Below are 14,645 nucleotides of genomic sequence, written 5' to 3' on the forward strand. Positions count from 1 at the left end.
TGATCTATAAACAAATAGGTCTGTGAATGTTAGAGAATGTTCCACAACTGACCAATGAATTTTGTGACTAATAGTGACTGATATCTGAGGTGATCTGTAATCCAATATGTCTGTGAATATTATAGAATGTGCCACGACTGACCACTCTAATTGACATCTGAAGTGATCTATAATCAAATAGGTCTGTCAATATTATAGAATGTTCCACAACTGACCACTCTGACTGATATCCTAAGTGATCTATAATCAAATAGATCTGTCAATATTATAGAATGTTCCACAACTGACCACTCTGACTGATATCTGAAGTGATCTATAATCAAATAGGTCTTTGAATGTTATAGAATGTTCCACAACTGACCACTCTGACTGATATCTGAAGTGATCTATAATCAAATAGGTCTGTGAATGTTAGAGAATGTTCCACAACTGACCACTCTGACTGATATCTTAAGTGATCTATAATCAAATTGGTCTTTCAATATTAAAGAATGTTCCACAACTGACCACTCTGATTGATATCTGAAGATATCTATAAACAATTAGGTCTGTGAATATTATAGAATGTTCCACAACTGTCCATTCTGACTGATATCTGAAGGGATCTATAATCAAATAGGTCTGTGAATGTTAGAGAATGTTCCACAACTGACCAATGAATTCTGTGACTGATATCTGAAGTGATCTATAATCAAATATGTCTGTGAATATTATAGAATGTTCCACATCTGACCACTCTGACTGATAACTGAAGTGATCTGTAATCAAATAGGTCTGTGAATGTTATAGAATGTTCCACACCTGACTACTTTGACTGATATCTGAGGTGATCTATAATCCAATATGTATGTGAATATTATAGAATGTTCAACAACTGACCAATGAATACTCTGACTGGTATCTGAAGTGATCTCTAAACAAATAGGTCTATGAATATTATAGAATGTACCACAACTGACCAATAAATACTCTGACTAATATCTGAAGTGATCTATAATCAAATAGGTCTGTGAATATTATAGAATGTTCCACAACTGACCACTCTGACTGATATCTGAAGTGATCTATAATCAAATAGGTCTGGGAATATTATAGAATGTTCCACAACTGACCACTCTGACTGATATCTGAAGTGATCTATAATCAAATAGGTCTGTGAATATTATAGAATGTTCCACAACTGACCACTCTGACTGATATCTTAAGTGATCTATAATCAAATTGGTCTTTCAATATTAAAGAATGTTCCACAACTGACCACTCTGATTGATATCTGAAGATATCTATAAACAATTAGGTCTGTGAATATTATAGAATGTTCCACAACTGTCCATTCTGACTGATATCTGAAGGGATCTATAATCAAATAGGTCTGTGAATGTTAGAGAATGTTCCACAACTGACCAATGAATTCTGTGACTGATATCTGAAGTGATCTATAATCAAATATGTCTGTGAATATTATAGAATGTTCCACATCTGACCACTCTGACTGATAACTGAAGTGATCTGTAATCAAATAGGTCTGTGAATGTTATAGAATGTTCCACACCTGACTACTCTGACTGATATCTGAAGTGATCTATAATCAAATAGGTCTGTGAATATTATAGAATGTTCCCGACTGACCACTCTGATTGATATCTGAAGTGATCTATAAACAAATAGGTCTGTGAATGTTAGAGAATGTTCCACAACTGACCAATGAATTTTGTGACTAATAGTGACTGATATCTGAGGTGATCTGTAATCCAATATGTCTGTGAAAATTATAGAATGTGCCACGACTGACCACTCTAATTGATATCTGAAGTGATCTATAATCAAATAGGTCTGTCAATATTATAGAATGTTCCACAACTGACCACTCTGACTGATATCTGAAGTGATCTATAATCTAATAGATCTGTCAATATTATAGAATGTTCCACAACTGACCACTCTGACTGATATCTGAAGTGATCTATAATCAAATAGGTCTTTGAATGTTATAGAATGTTCCACAACTGACCACTCTGACTGATATCTGAAGTGATCTATAATCAAATAGGTCTGTGAATGTTAGAGAATGTTCCACAACTGACCAATGAATACTGTGACTGATATCTGAGGTGATCTATAATCCAATATGTATGTGAATATTATAGAATGTTCCACAACTGACCACTCTGACTGATATCTGAAGTGAGATATAGTCAAATATGTATGTGAATATTATAGAATGTTCAACAACTGACCAATGAATACTCTGACTGGTATCTGAAGTGATCTCTAAACAAATAGGTCTATGAATGTTATAGAATGTTCCACAACTGACCAATAAATACTCTGACTAATATCTGAAGTGATCTATAATCAAATAGGTCTGTGAATTTTATAGAATGTTCCACAACTGACCACTCTGACTGATATCTGAAGTGATCTATAATCAAATAGGTCTGTGAATATTATAGAATGTTCCACAACTTACCACTCTGACTGATATCTGAAGTGATCTATAATCAAATTGGTCTGTCAATATTAAAGAATGTTCCACAACCGACCACTCTGATTGATATCTGAAGTGATCTATAATCAAATAGGTCTGTGAATATTATAGAATGTTCCACTACTGTCCATTCTGACTGATATCTGAAGGGATCTATAATCAAATAGGTCTGTGAATGTTAGAGAATGTTCCACAACTGACCAATGAATTCTGTGACTGATATCTGAAGTGATCTATAATCAAATATGTCTGTGAATATTATAGAATGTTCCACATCTGACCACTCTGACTGATAACTGAAGTGATCTATAATCAAATAGGTCTGTGAATGTTATAGAATGTTCCACACCTGACCACTCTGACTGATATCTGAAGTGATCTATAATCAAATAGGTCTGTGAATGTTATAGAATGTTCCACACCTGACCACTCTGACTGATATCTGAAGTGATCTATAATCAAATAGGTCTGTGAATGTTATAGAATGTTCCACACCTGATCACTCTGACTGATATCTGAAGTGATCTATAATCAAATAGGTCTGTGAATATTATAGAATGTTCCACAACTGACCACTCTGATTGATATCTGAAGTGATCTATAATCAAATAGGTCTGTGAATGTTAGAGAATGTTCCACAGCTGACCAATGAATTCTGTGACTGATATCTGAGGTGATCTATAATCCGATATGTCTGTGAATATTACAGAATGTTCCACGACTGACCACTCTAATTGATATCTGAAGTGATCTAAAATCAAATAGGTCTGTGAATATTATAGAATATTTCACAACTGACCACTCTGACTGATATCTGAAGTGATCTATAATCAAATAGATCTGTCAATATTATAGAATGTTCCACAACTGACCACTCTGACTGATATCTGAAGTGATCTATAATCAAATAGGTCTTTGAATGTTATAGAATGTTCCACAACTGACCACTCTGACTGATATCTGAAGTGATCTATAATCAAATAGGTCTGTGAATGTTAGAGAATGTTCCACAACTGACCAATGAATACTGTGACTGATATCTGAGGTGATCTATAATCCAATATGTATGTGAATATCATAGAATGTTTCACAACTGACCACTCCAACTTATATCTGAAGTGAGATATAGTCAAATAGGTCTGTGAATATTACAGAATGTTCAACAACTGACCAATGAATACTCTGACTGGTATCTGAAGTGATCTCTAAACAAATAGGTCTGTGAATATTATAGAATGTTCCACAACTGACCAATAAATACTCTGACTGATATCTGAAGTGATCTATAAACAAATGGGTCTGTGAATATTATAGAATGTTCCACAACTGACCACTCTGACTGATATCTGAAGTGATCTATAATCAAATAGGTCTGTGAATATTATAGAATGTTCCACAACTGTCCACTCTGACTGATATCTGAAGTGATCTTTAAACAAATGGGTCTGTGAATACTATAGAATGTTTCACAACTGAAGGCTCTGACTGATATCTGAAGTGATCTATAATCAAATAGGTCTGTGAATGTTAGAGAATGTTCCACAACTGACCAATGAATTCTGTGACTGATATCCAGAGATGTATAGTAACGAAGTAGAACTACTTAAGTACTGTACTTAAGTACCGAAATGCGGTATCTGTACTTTCCTAAAGTAGAATTTTTTTCTCCTACTTCTACTTTTACTTCACTACATTTTTCCGATGATTTCGATACTTCTACTCCGATATATTTTTTTTGTGCTGCATCGTTACTCGTTACTTTTAAAAAAATTACCACTGCCAGAACAGTAGATGGCAGGTTGCATAAAGCTCCAAAAAATGTGTATAATGTCATTCATTTGTAAATCAGCACATACGAAAATAAAGGCAGTGTATAATAAAAGCTGCTATACCAAATCTTTCCAATAAAAAGAAAATATGAAACAAACAAAGGTGCTACAGCGGCAGCGCTTAAAGTGCATCAAGAAACAAACTACTAACAAACACAACTTGGCTGTGCGAATAAAGTGCCTGTGCAATCGATATAATATCATCGTTGCCCCCAGTGTGCCCTGCCCACACTTCGAGTCCACACAGTATCAAAAAAACAACAGTGCTAATTGCTAAAGCCTAAATGCATTGAAAATAATTATTCCCACAATGTAGTAACAGTAAATTCAATTCATATTAAAATAAAATATGAAAATAAAATCACAATAAAATAAGTTATGAAATAATAAGTTAGGTGACTTAGGGTCAGGTCAGGTGCGTGCAACAAGTTGAAGTGTGTAAGATAAGATTGCTTTAGGTGATGAACTTCTTGGCGGCCCTGGCAGGATGACGGGGACACCCGCCATTTCTGGAGCCGAGCCACTGTGATTTCCCAACATGTGACAAAGTGACAGCCAGGAGATCTAGTGTAGTGCTCAGCTCAACAATACCGGTCCGCTTTTATATATAAAAATGAAATAAATATACATACTGACTCACAATTTAGTAGTAGTAGTAGTAGGTAGTAGCGTGTAGCAGGCAGCACAACTCAATTCAATCAATCCCACAGCTTTGCTCGCGCCGCGGCCCGCGGAATCACTGTCGTCATCATGCTCATCAAGTTAAGAGACCGCACTGGAGGAGCCGTGCTGCCACTTCCCGCTTGAGGTCTCTCCGCCTCTAAACGTGATGTGTCACTCAGACTCCACCCCTTAGGGCCCTTACTGAGTCTGAGAGGAGTTGTGACGCGGGAGCAGGACTCGGAGCATTTTCTTTGGCATCTCTCTCATCTTCTTCTTCTATGAGGTGAGGTGAGTGAGGTGGACCGTGGAGAGACTGAGAGGGCCTAATCCTTGCCATCTGCCACCATGGCAATGTGCCATTTGAGAATCAAATATCAATATAAAATATATATATTATATTAATATACACACACACACTGGCACGGCCTGGGCCGGCCCGGGTCATGGGCGGCTGGGTGGCTTTTTTGAACCAAGATGACGGTGATGGCTATGATGATTATTTATCCGATCATCCATGGTCCATGGACTCACCTGGACCATAAGTGTTGTTGTGTGTGTGGGTGAGGTGGACTGGTGCCTGTGCTTCCTGCGGCCTGCCTCTGCCTGTGCGGCTGTGCCCGCACTGCAGTGGCCACTGGCAGTGGCACAGGCACTTGACTTGAGCAAAGCAAATGAGCACTAGTGTGAAGGAGTCAGGACTCAGGACAGGTGGTGGAAGCATGTTCTGACAAGTTCTTATAATGAAAATAATATATATAGACAGGTTTTTGAACCAGTGCAGTGCCAGTGCTGCTCCTAAGGTGAGACTGAGAGAGGCTATCCAGTCCACCACTTTACTTGAGCAGATCACAGAAGAAAGGTGGAAGCATCTGACAGCAAGTGACAGCACTTCTTAGATTGCACACTGGAATTCAGTTATGGACTTTTCGTTATAAAGTTTAGTTTACACACTTAATCTTGCACCTAACTTATTCACAATCACAACTTATTTTATTGTGGTATTGTCATATAATATATTTTATATGAATTAAATTTACATTGTGGGAATAATTTGCACTGCATTTAGCACAGACATGTCACTTTATTTTTGATACTGTGGACGATTAATCTGATTTTGAATACAAGAAGAATATATATTATTATTATATAATTGCATTTGCAGGTACTTTATTAGCATTTTTAGCACAGCCACTTTGTTAGTAGTTTTTGATGCATTTTTCACTTTTTAAGCGTTGTAGGTTAAGGTTTGTGATTGTGAAGCTGGCCTGGCACATCATCATCAATCATCAAGCGAATCAAATCAATCCGCGGATTCCGTGATTAGACTGCGCATGCTCATTCTGCCTCAGCTGAAAAGATGGACGAACCAAAAACACCACCTTCCACCCCTGGCCCTTCAACTTCAAGTGATCTGCCTGGCTGTGAGAGTGAGGAAGCTCATGAAGGAGACCACCCCTGGCCCTACTTAGAGTCGATGTTCTCATATGTCGGTGTGAAAGACAAGTCATATAGAATGAGGTGCTTACTCTGCCGCCCGAAAGGTTGTGAAATACTGGCCTTCAAAAATTCACCGTCGAATTTGAAGAAACATATCAAGGTAAGTTACAATTTTTTACAAATATCAAAATCACACCAGCTTGAGCTATCAGCTGTAACTGTAAGCCCTTTAGCGTAGCGATTAGCGAGTTAGCTACATGCTTAACGTTAACGCGTTAACTAGCTGTCATAAATTTCATAAAGGCTATGACGCAGCGTTGAATCGTGTTTTTGACCCATCCAGTAAGATTTAATCTTACATTATGTTAAAAAAATCATACAAGTTTTTTTGGTCACATTAAAAAAGTTCATATATAAAGACACAAACAACAAGGCGTCTAAAAACAACACAGATAAATGAAGGAATGGAATACTTTCATCATGACTACCACAAAGGGACACACAGTGGAGTGCCTATGTGTAGATTTCTTGCCCTGTTGCTGCCTATTGGCATTGGCATTGCCCAACATGTTTCGCGGTATCTTCTCCGCTTCCGCTTCGTAAGGGCCAAGGGGTCTTATCATGTTAACAGAGACTTTTTCCTCCTACGTCCTTCCTAAACATCTAAACAGAGAGCTTGCATTCAAAGCAAAGATCTATCAAAGGAATATAGATAAGTTAGAAAAATAATATAAGAGAGCAATATATCAAAAAAGCCACTGACCAAAAAGAAGGTCAGAGCCGTTCAGCCTGGTAATGTAAAGTAAAGCATAGCATAACATCATTTATTTTATTTATACTGTCATCATTATAGCTTGATGGTCCTATGTATGTTGGACTGAAATGGACGGTACAGTAACTAAAGCATAATATTGGAAATGTGTTGCATTTAATGATTTAATAATTAAAACACCTATATTAAAGTGTATCAAACTTGTAATGTTAAGGGATCATAGGACCAGTCCAGGACCAGGAGAGAAAGAGAACTTTCCTCCAAAATAGAAAGATATGTTCATGATATATATTCATATTCAATTCATTTGCCTCTATTTGCAGTTGATCATCCCTTGTTAAACAAAACAGGTGCAAGCAGAAAAATATATGTTAAGTAACTAGTTATTAAGTTAAGTACTGTCTTGTGTCTTGTTTCCCCTTTCCATCATGGCTGCTATATGGTTACGTTACGCAGCGCTGGTGAGTGTGACTGGTCAGATGCGCCCATAACCATAATAACCCGGCCGGAATGGCTCTCCATTCCGAATTTCCGGGTGCTGATTGGCTGGGTGGGGGGTGTGGAGATGTCCATCATCTGCCTCCCCGCCTGCCGTCGTACAGACAGTCAGCTGCGCTAGCCATCTGCGCATGCGCATTATGGGTCCGGGTCCGGCCGCGTCACACGCCGATGGGCGTGAGCGGCCGGACAGGACTCGGAGTCCTATAAAATGTCGGCAGATGCCTGTCAGCCAGCCTCAGCCATGACTACACAGACATTAGCACAGCAGGCTCCACGGACGGCCCAGGACGGGACTGAGGAGGTTAAACTACTTGGTAAAAAATGCATTCGGGGTGACGGGGTCCACACTCTTGCTATCCTATCTATCATGATGTCAGGCACTCTCTTTCTTGTGGCTCATTTAATTAACTTTTATATGACTCTCTTTTCTTTGCAGTGAGCCCAGCATGGTAGTCTGACCATGTGGTCCCGTCCGGGCCGTCCGTGGCTTCCACAGTGTGTGTTTCTGTTTGTGACCTGCTGCTGGTCTTCCTTTTCTAATTGACCAGTTTTTTTTTGAGGCACCTCTCTTTGGCTCTCTTTACCATCCCCCCTTCCTTCCCTGCCCTGGTGAGTCTCTTTGTCTGCAGTGTGCTGAGTCTGAGTCTGACTGAGTGCTGCTGACTGGACTGTCTGCTGATATTATTATATAACAGTACTTTTTTACTGTGTGTGTAAAAATAATATATATATACATATATTTTTCTGCTTGCACCTGCTTTTGTTTAGCAAGGGATGCGAGGCAAACATAATGATCATGATGAACATATCTTTCTATTTATTTTTACAATATGGAGGAAAGTTCTCTCTCTCCTGGTCCTGGTCCTTATATCCCTTATTCCCTTTTAATTTTACAATTGTTTGATGTCTGCAGAGTGCAGACTGTGCAGCACTGCACATTTTAATATATATGTTTTGAATCGATTAAATGCATATTTAGTAACACTTTTCCAATATGCTTAGTTACTTTCTGACTGCCATTTGTCCATTTCTTACTCCAACATAGGACTCCCATGTCCGTCTAGGAGGCGTTTCCGCTCAGTTTTGGTGGTTGCCTCCCCCTCCTTCCCGGCCTGGACCATCTTCTTGGCTAAGTCGTCGTCGTGGGGCCACCTTCCTTCGCAGGAATGTCATCACCAGCTATGTATGTATAAATGATGTCATGTTATTGCTGCTATAAATAAATCTATCTATCAAAGAAATAGATAAGTTAGAAAAATAATATAAGAACAAATCAAAAAGCCACTGACCAAAAGAAGGTCAGAGAGGTAATGTAAAGGCGTCAAGCATAGCAGTGCTATGCATGCTTGATGCCTGACCTTCTTTTGGTGAGTGGCTTTTTGATATATTGTTGTTATATTATTTTTCTCTAACTTATCTATTTCTTTGATAGATTTATTTGAATGCATTATGCAACTAGCTCTCTCTTTAGATGTTTAGGAACTCTCTGTTAACATAAGACCCCTATACGAAGTGGACAAGATACCGCGAAACATGTTGGGCAAGAAATCTACACATTAGGCACTGTGTCCTTGTGGTATCATGAGAGTATTCCTTCATATGTGTTGTTTTTAGACACCTTGTTTGTGTCTTACTTACTCTTTCTGAACTTTCTTAATATATTGTTGTGAGTGAGAGTGACCAAATAAACTTATATGATTTTTTAACATAATGTAGCCTTAGTGTACCCAGAAAGTCCTCATGCCTCCTCCTCCCTTTTCCTTTCTACAATTGATTTTAGGACCTAGGTACTTCTTTATTGGGTATTTGTCATTATGACACCCCAATTAGTACTAGGATTTAACTTGGTGTACTGCAGTAATTTCAGGTTATTTATAAAATTATATATAAAATTATATATGACAATGTGTAGAAAAATTCCCTAAAAAATATTTTAGCCTAGTTTAGACTGGAGTGAGGTGAAAACAGGAAAAAAAGTGCAAAGTAAGTTGGCTAGCTGTTAATTTTATTCAATTATATGGTAGAAAATTAGACTATTAGTCAAAATAAACTTTTGGTGATGAAATCAAAGTGCTGAGTGCTGACTGACAACAAACAAAGCATCTCAACTTGTCTGCTCTGCATGCATCTCAAGTGGTCTTCTTCGCGCACTCATGTTTCTCATCATGAACCATGCTTGTTGTATCAAGTGTTAGGCCTACAGGGTTTTGCAGCAAGAATGCAGAGAAGTACTAAAGCAGAATCCATGAAGGATCTTTGCTTATGGGGGTTTCTTGCTTAGTTTTTTGTATATAGAATTATGGTGGATAAGTATAACTGACTTTAATTGAATTATTTTTGCTTTTTATTAATAGTGTGGGTTATACACTCACCTAGCTATGTTGCTCAGTCACGTAAAACTTTATAATTCTGTGAAGGTAAAACAATATATTTTTTGGTCTCTTTTCAGAGCAAGCATGACTGCCACTTGAATAGATACGAGGAACTCACATCTGCAAAGCGAAAGAAGAAGACTGTGATTCCCTCCCCTTCCATCAAGCAGCCGACATTAATGGGTAGCTGGAGCACAATGCCTCAGAGATCCATTGACAAGGCAATCATGAAGTATGTTGTCCGAGGACTTCAGCCTTTCAACATTGTAGAGCAAGCAGCTTTCCGCGATTTTGTGTTAGACCTGGTACCAAATACCAAAATAATGACAAGAATCACACTCACATCTATGATTGATGATGCTGCCAAACAGATGAAGATCAAGATTATTGAGGCCATGCAAACTGTTGACCACATCGCGACAACCACTGACTGCTGGTCAGCCAGGCGGCGTAGTTTCATTGGGGTCACAGCTCACTGGCTGGACCCGGAAAGTTTAAAAAGGTGCTCAGTGGCCCTGGCCTGTAAAAGATTAAGAGGCTCTCACACTTTCGACCTTCTGGCAAATGCACTTAATGATATCCATGCTGAGTATGACATTCGAGGGAAGATAGTCAGAACAACCACGGACAATGGCTCCAACTTCATTAAAGCCTTCAAACTCTTCGGTGAAGATGGAAATGCTGGTGCTCTAGTTGAGGTGGAGGAGGAGGAGGAGGAAGAAGCAGACAAAGATGAGGAGGAGGTCGAGTTTGTCGATGTATCTTCACTTTTGGATGAGGATGATGGTTTTGAGTTCCAGCTCCCAAAGCACCAGCGGTGTGCATGCCACATTCTTAACCTAATAGCCACTGCCGATGCCAGCAAAGCAGTGTCCAATGAGGCGTACAAGAAATTATACTACTCAACATTTGCCAAGTGCAATGCACTTTGGAATAAGTGTTCAAGATCCTCAACAGCAGCTGAAATTGTGGAAGATGCTTGCTCCCTCCAGCTCGTGCGACCAAATGCAACAAGGTGGAACTCTGTCTTCATGGCTGTGGAGAGACTGCTCAGGATAGTGAAAGAAAAGGGAGAGGCAACAATGAGAGTTTTCTGCACAGATTTGAAGGTTCCAATGTAAGTTTAAAAATGGTTTATGGTACTCTTTCTGTTCAAACTCAATTCTGGTCCATATTGTCTACTTGTACAACATTTAATTGAATGGTTAACATTGAACGATGTACCAAATTCATTGCATGATAATCACCACATCCAATCATGTAGCAATGCTGTTTTTTGTTTCTTATTGTTTATATGTTCTTGTCTTCTTCATAGGTTTAATCCAGCTGAACTTGCATTCTTGTCTGAGTATTCTGCTGTCATGTCTCCAGTCGCCCAAGCAACTAACATTTTGCAAGCTGAAACCAATGTCCAGATGGGGTGGCTGCTCCCAACCGTCAAGCTCCTGAAAATCAAGCTGAACAGGATCAAGATGCCTCTGAAGTATTGCAAGCCGCTTGTGGATGCCTTGCAGGTGGGCATTCAGAATCGCTTTGGCCCTATGATGGAAGACCCAGAGCTGGTGGCCGCTGCTATTCTGCTTCCAAAATTCAGGACAAATTGGACACAGGAGGATGAGACTATCAAAATGGGTAAGATATATAGTGTAGTATGGGTGAATTATTGTGTATTTTTTGTGCAATCACAAATTCACATACCATACAGCAGTACAGCTCAAATATTGCGGGATTACTTTTAATTTTTTTTTTTTTATATGAAAACAAACACACATGAGCTTGTCCTGCATAGAAGATATTGCAAACATACCAGGGCATTATGATGTTAGAGTGAGAAATGATGTGGTAGTATGGGAGACTTCCTCTTTAGCATAGCAGTATCATGGCACTGGCAGCCAAGCCTTCCTGTCTAAGGTCTGCCACCAGGCTGTAAATGCTGCAAAAGGCTTTTTGTTTAAGGGAATTATTTGAATTATAAAGTCGCCACTATTATTTCCATTAAAATCATCTACCGACAATGTCATCATGTCAAATCTGTGTTTACTTTCATGGGTTGAAACTCTTATTATTGTATAAGTTCCACAATAATTCTATATAAATCAAACTTAAGCAAGAAACCCCATAACCAAAGATCCTTCATGTATTCTGCTTTAGTACTTCTCTGCAATTACTTGCAAAACCCCTTAGGCCTAACTTCATACAACCAACCATGCATCTCATTCATGAGGAGGAGTGCGCGAAGAGTAGACCACTTGATGCAGACAAGTTGAGATGCTTTGTTGTCAGCACTTTGATTTCATTATTTTGACTAATAGTCTAATTTTCTACCATATACAATTGAATAAAATGAACAGCTAGCTAAGCTAACACACTCTTATATTTCAGGAATGGAATATATCAAACGAAGTATTGAAGACCCCTCGTTGCACTGTACAGAGGTCAACAGGTCCAGCTCATCTGATGAAGACGACTTCTTTTCTGGCATGCAGGGTTCGAAGGCACAAGACAGTGCCAAACAGCTAGATGCGTACTTGTCATGTTCAGCAGATAACATGGACTTGCTCAAGTCTTTTCCAGCTGTGTGCAAGTTGTCTGTTAAGTTAAACACACCTCTTCCAGCATCAGCAGCCTGCGAGAGGCTTTTTAGTATTGCAGGATTAGTCTTTAGCCCTAGAAGAGCGAGACTGACTAGTTCCAATTTTGAAAACCAACTACTTTTGAGGATAAACCAAAGATTTCTAACTTAAACTGGTATGCATTAAGCAGTCATATAAATATATTTAAGAAGGGAATAAGCTGTGGAGAAAAAAAACACAAGCAGGGAAGAGAGGGTAGGGATGCTTTAAAGGGGCATATTTGATCTGCTTTTGTTTAAGCTCAATGTTTTGCTCTAATCACTTTTGTTGTTGCATAAGAAATACTTGAATGTGGCCTACTGGCCTTTGAGATCTTTTAGTTGCCCTAACAAGTTGAGGATGAAAAGAAAATGCGTAACTTCCAAAAATGACTGCTTTATGCACACTGCAGGGAATAAGCTGTGGAGAAATAAATGTGAATATTAAGGCCCCTTTCACACATACGGTCCATTCAGTTCATCAGTTCAGTCACGTCAAATGTATCAGTTTTTCATCCGTTTTTTCATCCGTTTTTCATCCGTTTTTCGTCAGTTGTCATCCGTTTTTCGTCAGTTGTTATCCGTTTTTCATCCGTTTTTCATCAGTTGTTATTCGTTTTTTATCCGTTTTTTCATCCGTTGTCGTCCGTTTTTCATCCTTTGTCATCCGTTGTCATCAGTTGACATCCGTTTTTCATCCGTTGTCATCAGTTGACATCCGTTTTTCATCCGTTGTCATCCGTTTTTCGTCCGATCCGTTTTTTTGACGGATGAAAAATAGGGCATTCATCCGTTCAAAAAAACGGACATTGACGGAAGTGGATGAAAACGGATGTTAACTGATGATCATCAGTTGTCATCCGTTTTTACATAGAGATGCATTGATGTCCGTTTTTCATCCGTCAACGGATGGATGAAAAACGGACAAACGGACAGCATGTGTGAAAGGGGCCTGAGGCCCCTTTCACACATACGGTCCGTTCAGTTCATCAGTTCAGTCACGTCAAAATGTATCAGTTTTTCATCCGTTTTTCATCAGTTGTCATCCGTTTTTCATCAGTTTTTCATCAGTTGTTATCCGTTTTTCATCCGTTTTTCGTCAGTTGTTATCCGTTTTTCATCCGTTTTTCATCAGTTGTTATCCATTTTTCATCCGTTTTTCGTCAGTTATCTGTTTTTCATCCGTTGTCATCCGTTTTTCATCCGTTGTCATCCGTTTTTCATCCGTTGTCATCCGTTTTTCGTCCGATCCGTTTTTTTGAAGGATGAAAAGTAGGACATTCATACGTTCAAAAAAACGGACATTGACGGAAGCGGATGAAAACTGATGTTAACTGATGATCATCCATTGTCATCCGTTTTTACATAGAGATACATTGATGTCCGTTTTTCATCCGTCAACGGATGGATGAAAAACGGACAAACGGACAGCATGTGTGAAAGGGGCCTAAGGGTGCGCTGCTGGCTGCTGATGCTGATATGTAAAAAAGCTGCAACCAGGACAAAAATAAATGAATCTGTGATAAATTAAATATATGGTGCACTAAATCGTATATAAAGCAATATACAATATATTCCAATAATGGAACAGTGTATGAAATGAAAGTCCAAAATATTGTGAATCTTGAAATATGTGACAAAACAAGATGAATATATTTTCAAAGGTGCAGGAATCAAACAGGACCTATTCCAAATAGGTGCAGACTCCCACCACCTTGTGGATTTCCCCCTTACCCGGCAGATGAAGGTAAGTGCAAAATAATATCCAAAATAGATCCAGTGAAACAAAATTGCAAAACCTGTGCTCTTAACTTTCAGTGAAAAAAAACAAAATCAGCCTCTTACCAGAAAAAATGTCTATGTACGCTTGTGACTCTCCTTGGTTGGGAGCAGGGCCGGGCCTTTGGGGTGTGCGAGCTGTGCGGCCGCACAGGGCGCCATGGGCAAAAGGGGCGCCGTGCGGCCATCGCAG

At 38.9% G+C, this 14,645-nt stretch overlaps 2 protein-coding genes across 2 annotated transcripts in view; both read left to right on the forward strand.

Annotated features, from left to right (window-relative positions):
* The window catches only part of KISS1R (KISS1 receptor), a 423,650-nt gene that overhangs the window by 278,310 nt on the left and 130,695 nt on the right, over nt 1-14,645 (forward strand). The window lies entirely within an intron of this gene.
* Nucleotides 10,782-14,645, forward strand: part of LOC309544483 (uncharacterized protein) — a gene marked incomplete at its 3' end in the record, with an annotated part of 38,000 nt that continues 34,136 nt past the window's right edge. The window contains exons 1-3 of the mRNA XM_082243390.1: nt 10,782-11,179; nt 11,378-11,694; nt 12,445-12,586. Coding sequence (XP_082099516.1) covers nt 11,094-11,179; nt 11,378-11,694; nt 12,445-12,586 — 545 coding nt within the window. The 5' untranslated portion in view covers nt 10,782-11,093. The remainder of the gene's footprint in view (nt 11,180-11,377; nt 11,695-12,444; nt 12,587-14,645) is intronic.

The sequence above is a fragment of the Pelophylax lessonae genome (genome assembly GCF_965119305.1).
Source record: "Pelophylax lessonae genome assembly, chromosome: 1".
Taxonomy (NCBI): Eukaryota; Metazoa; Chordata; class Amphibia; order Anura; family Ranidae; genus Pelophylax; species Pelophylax lessonae.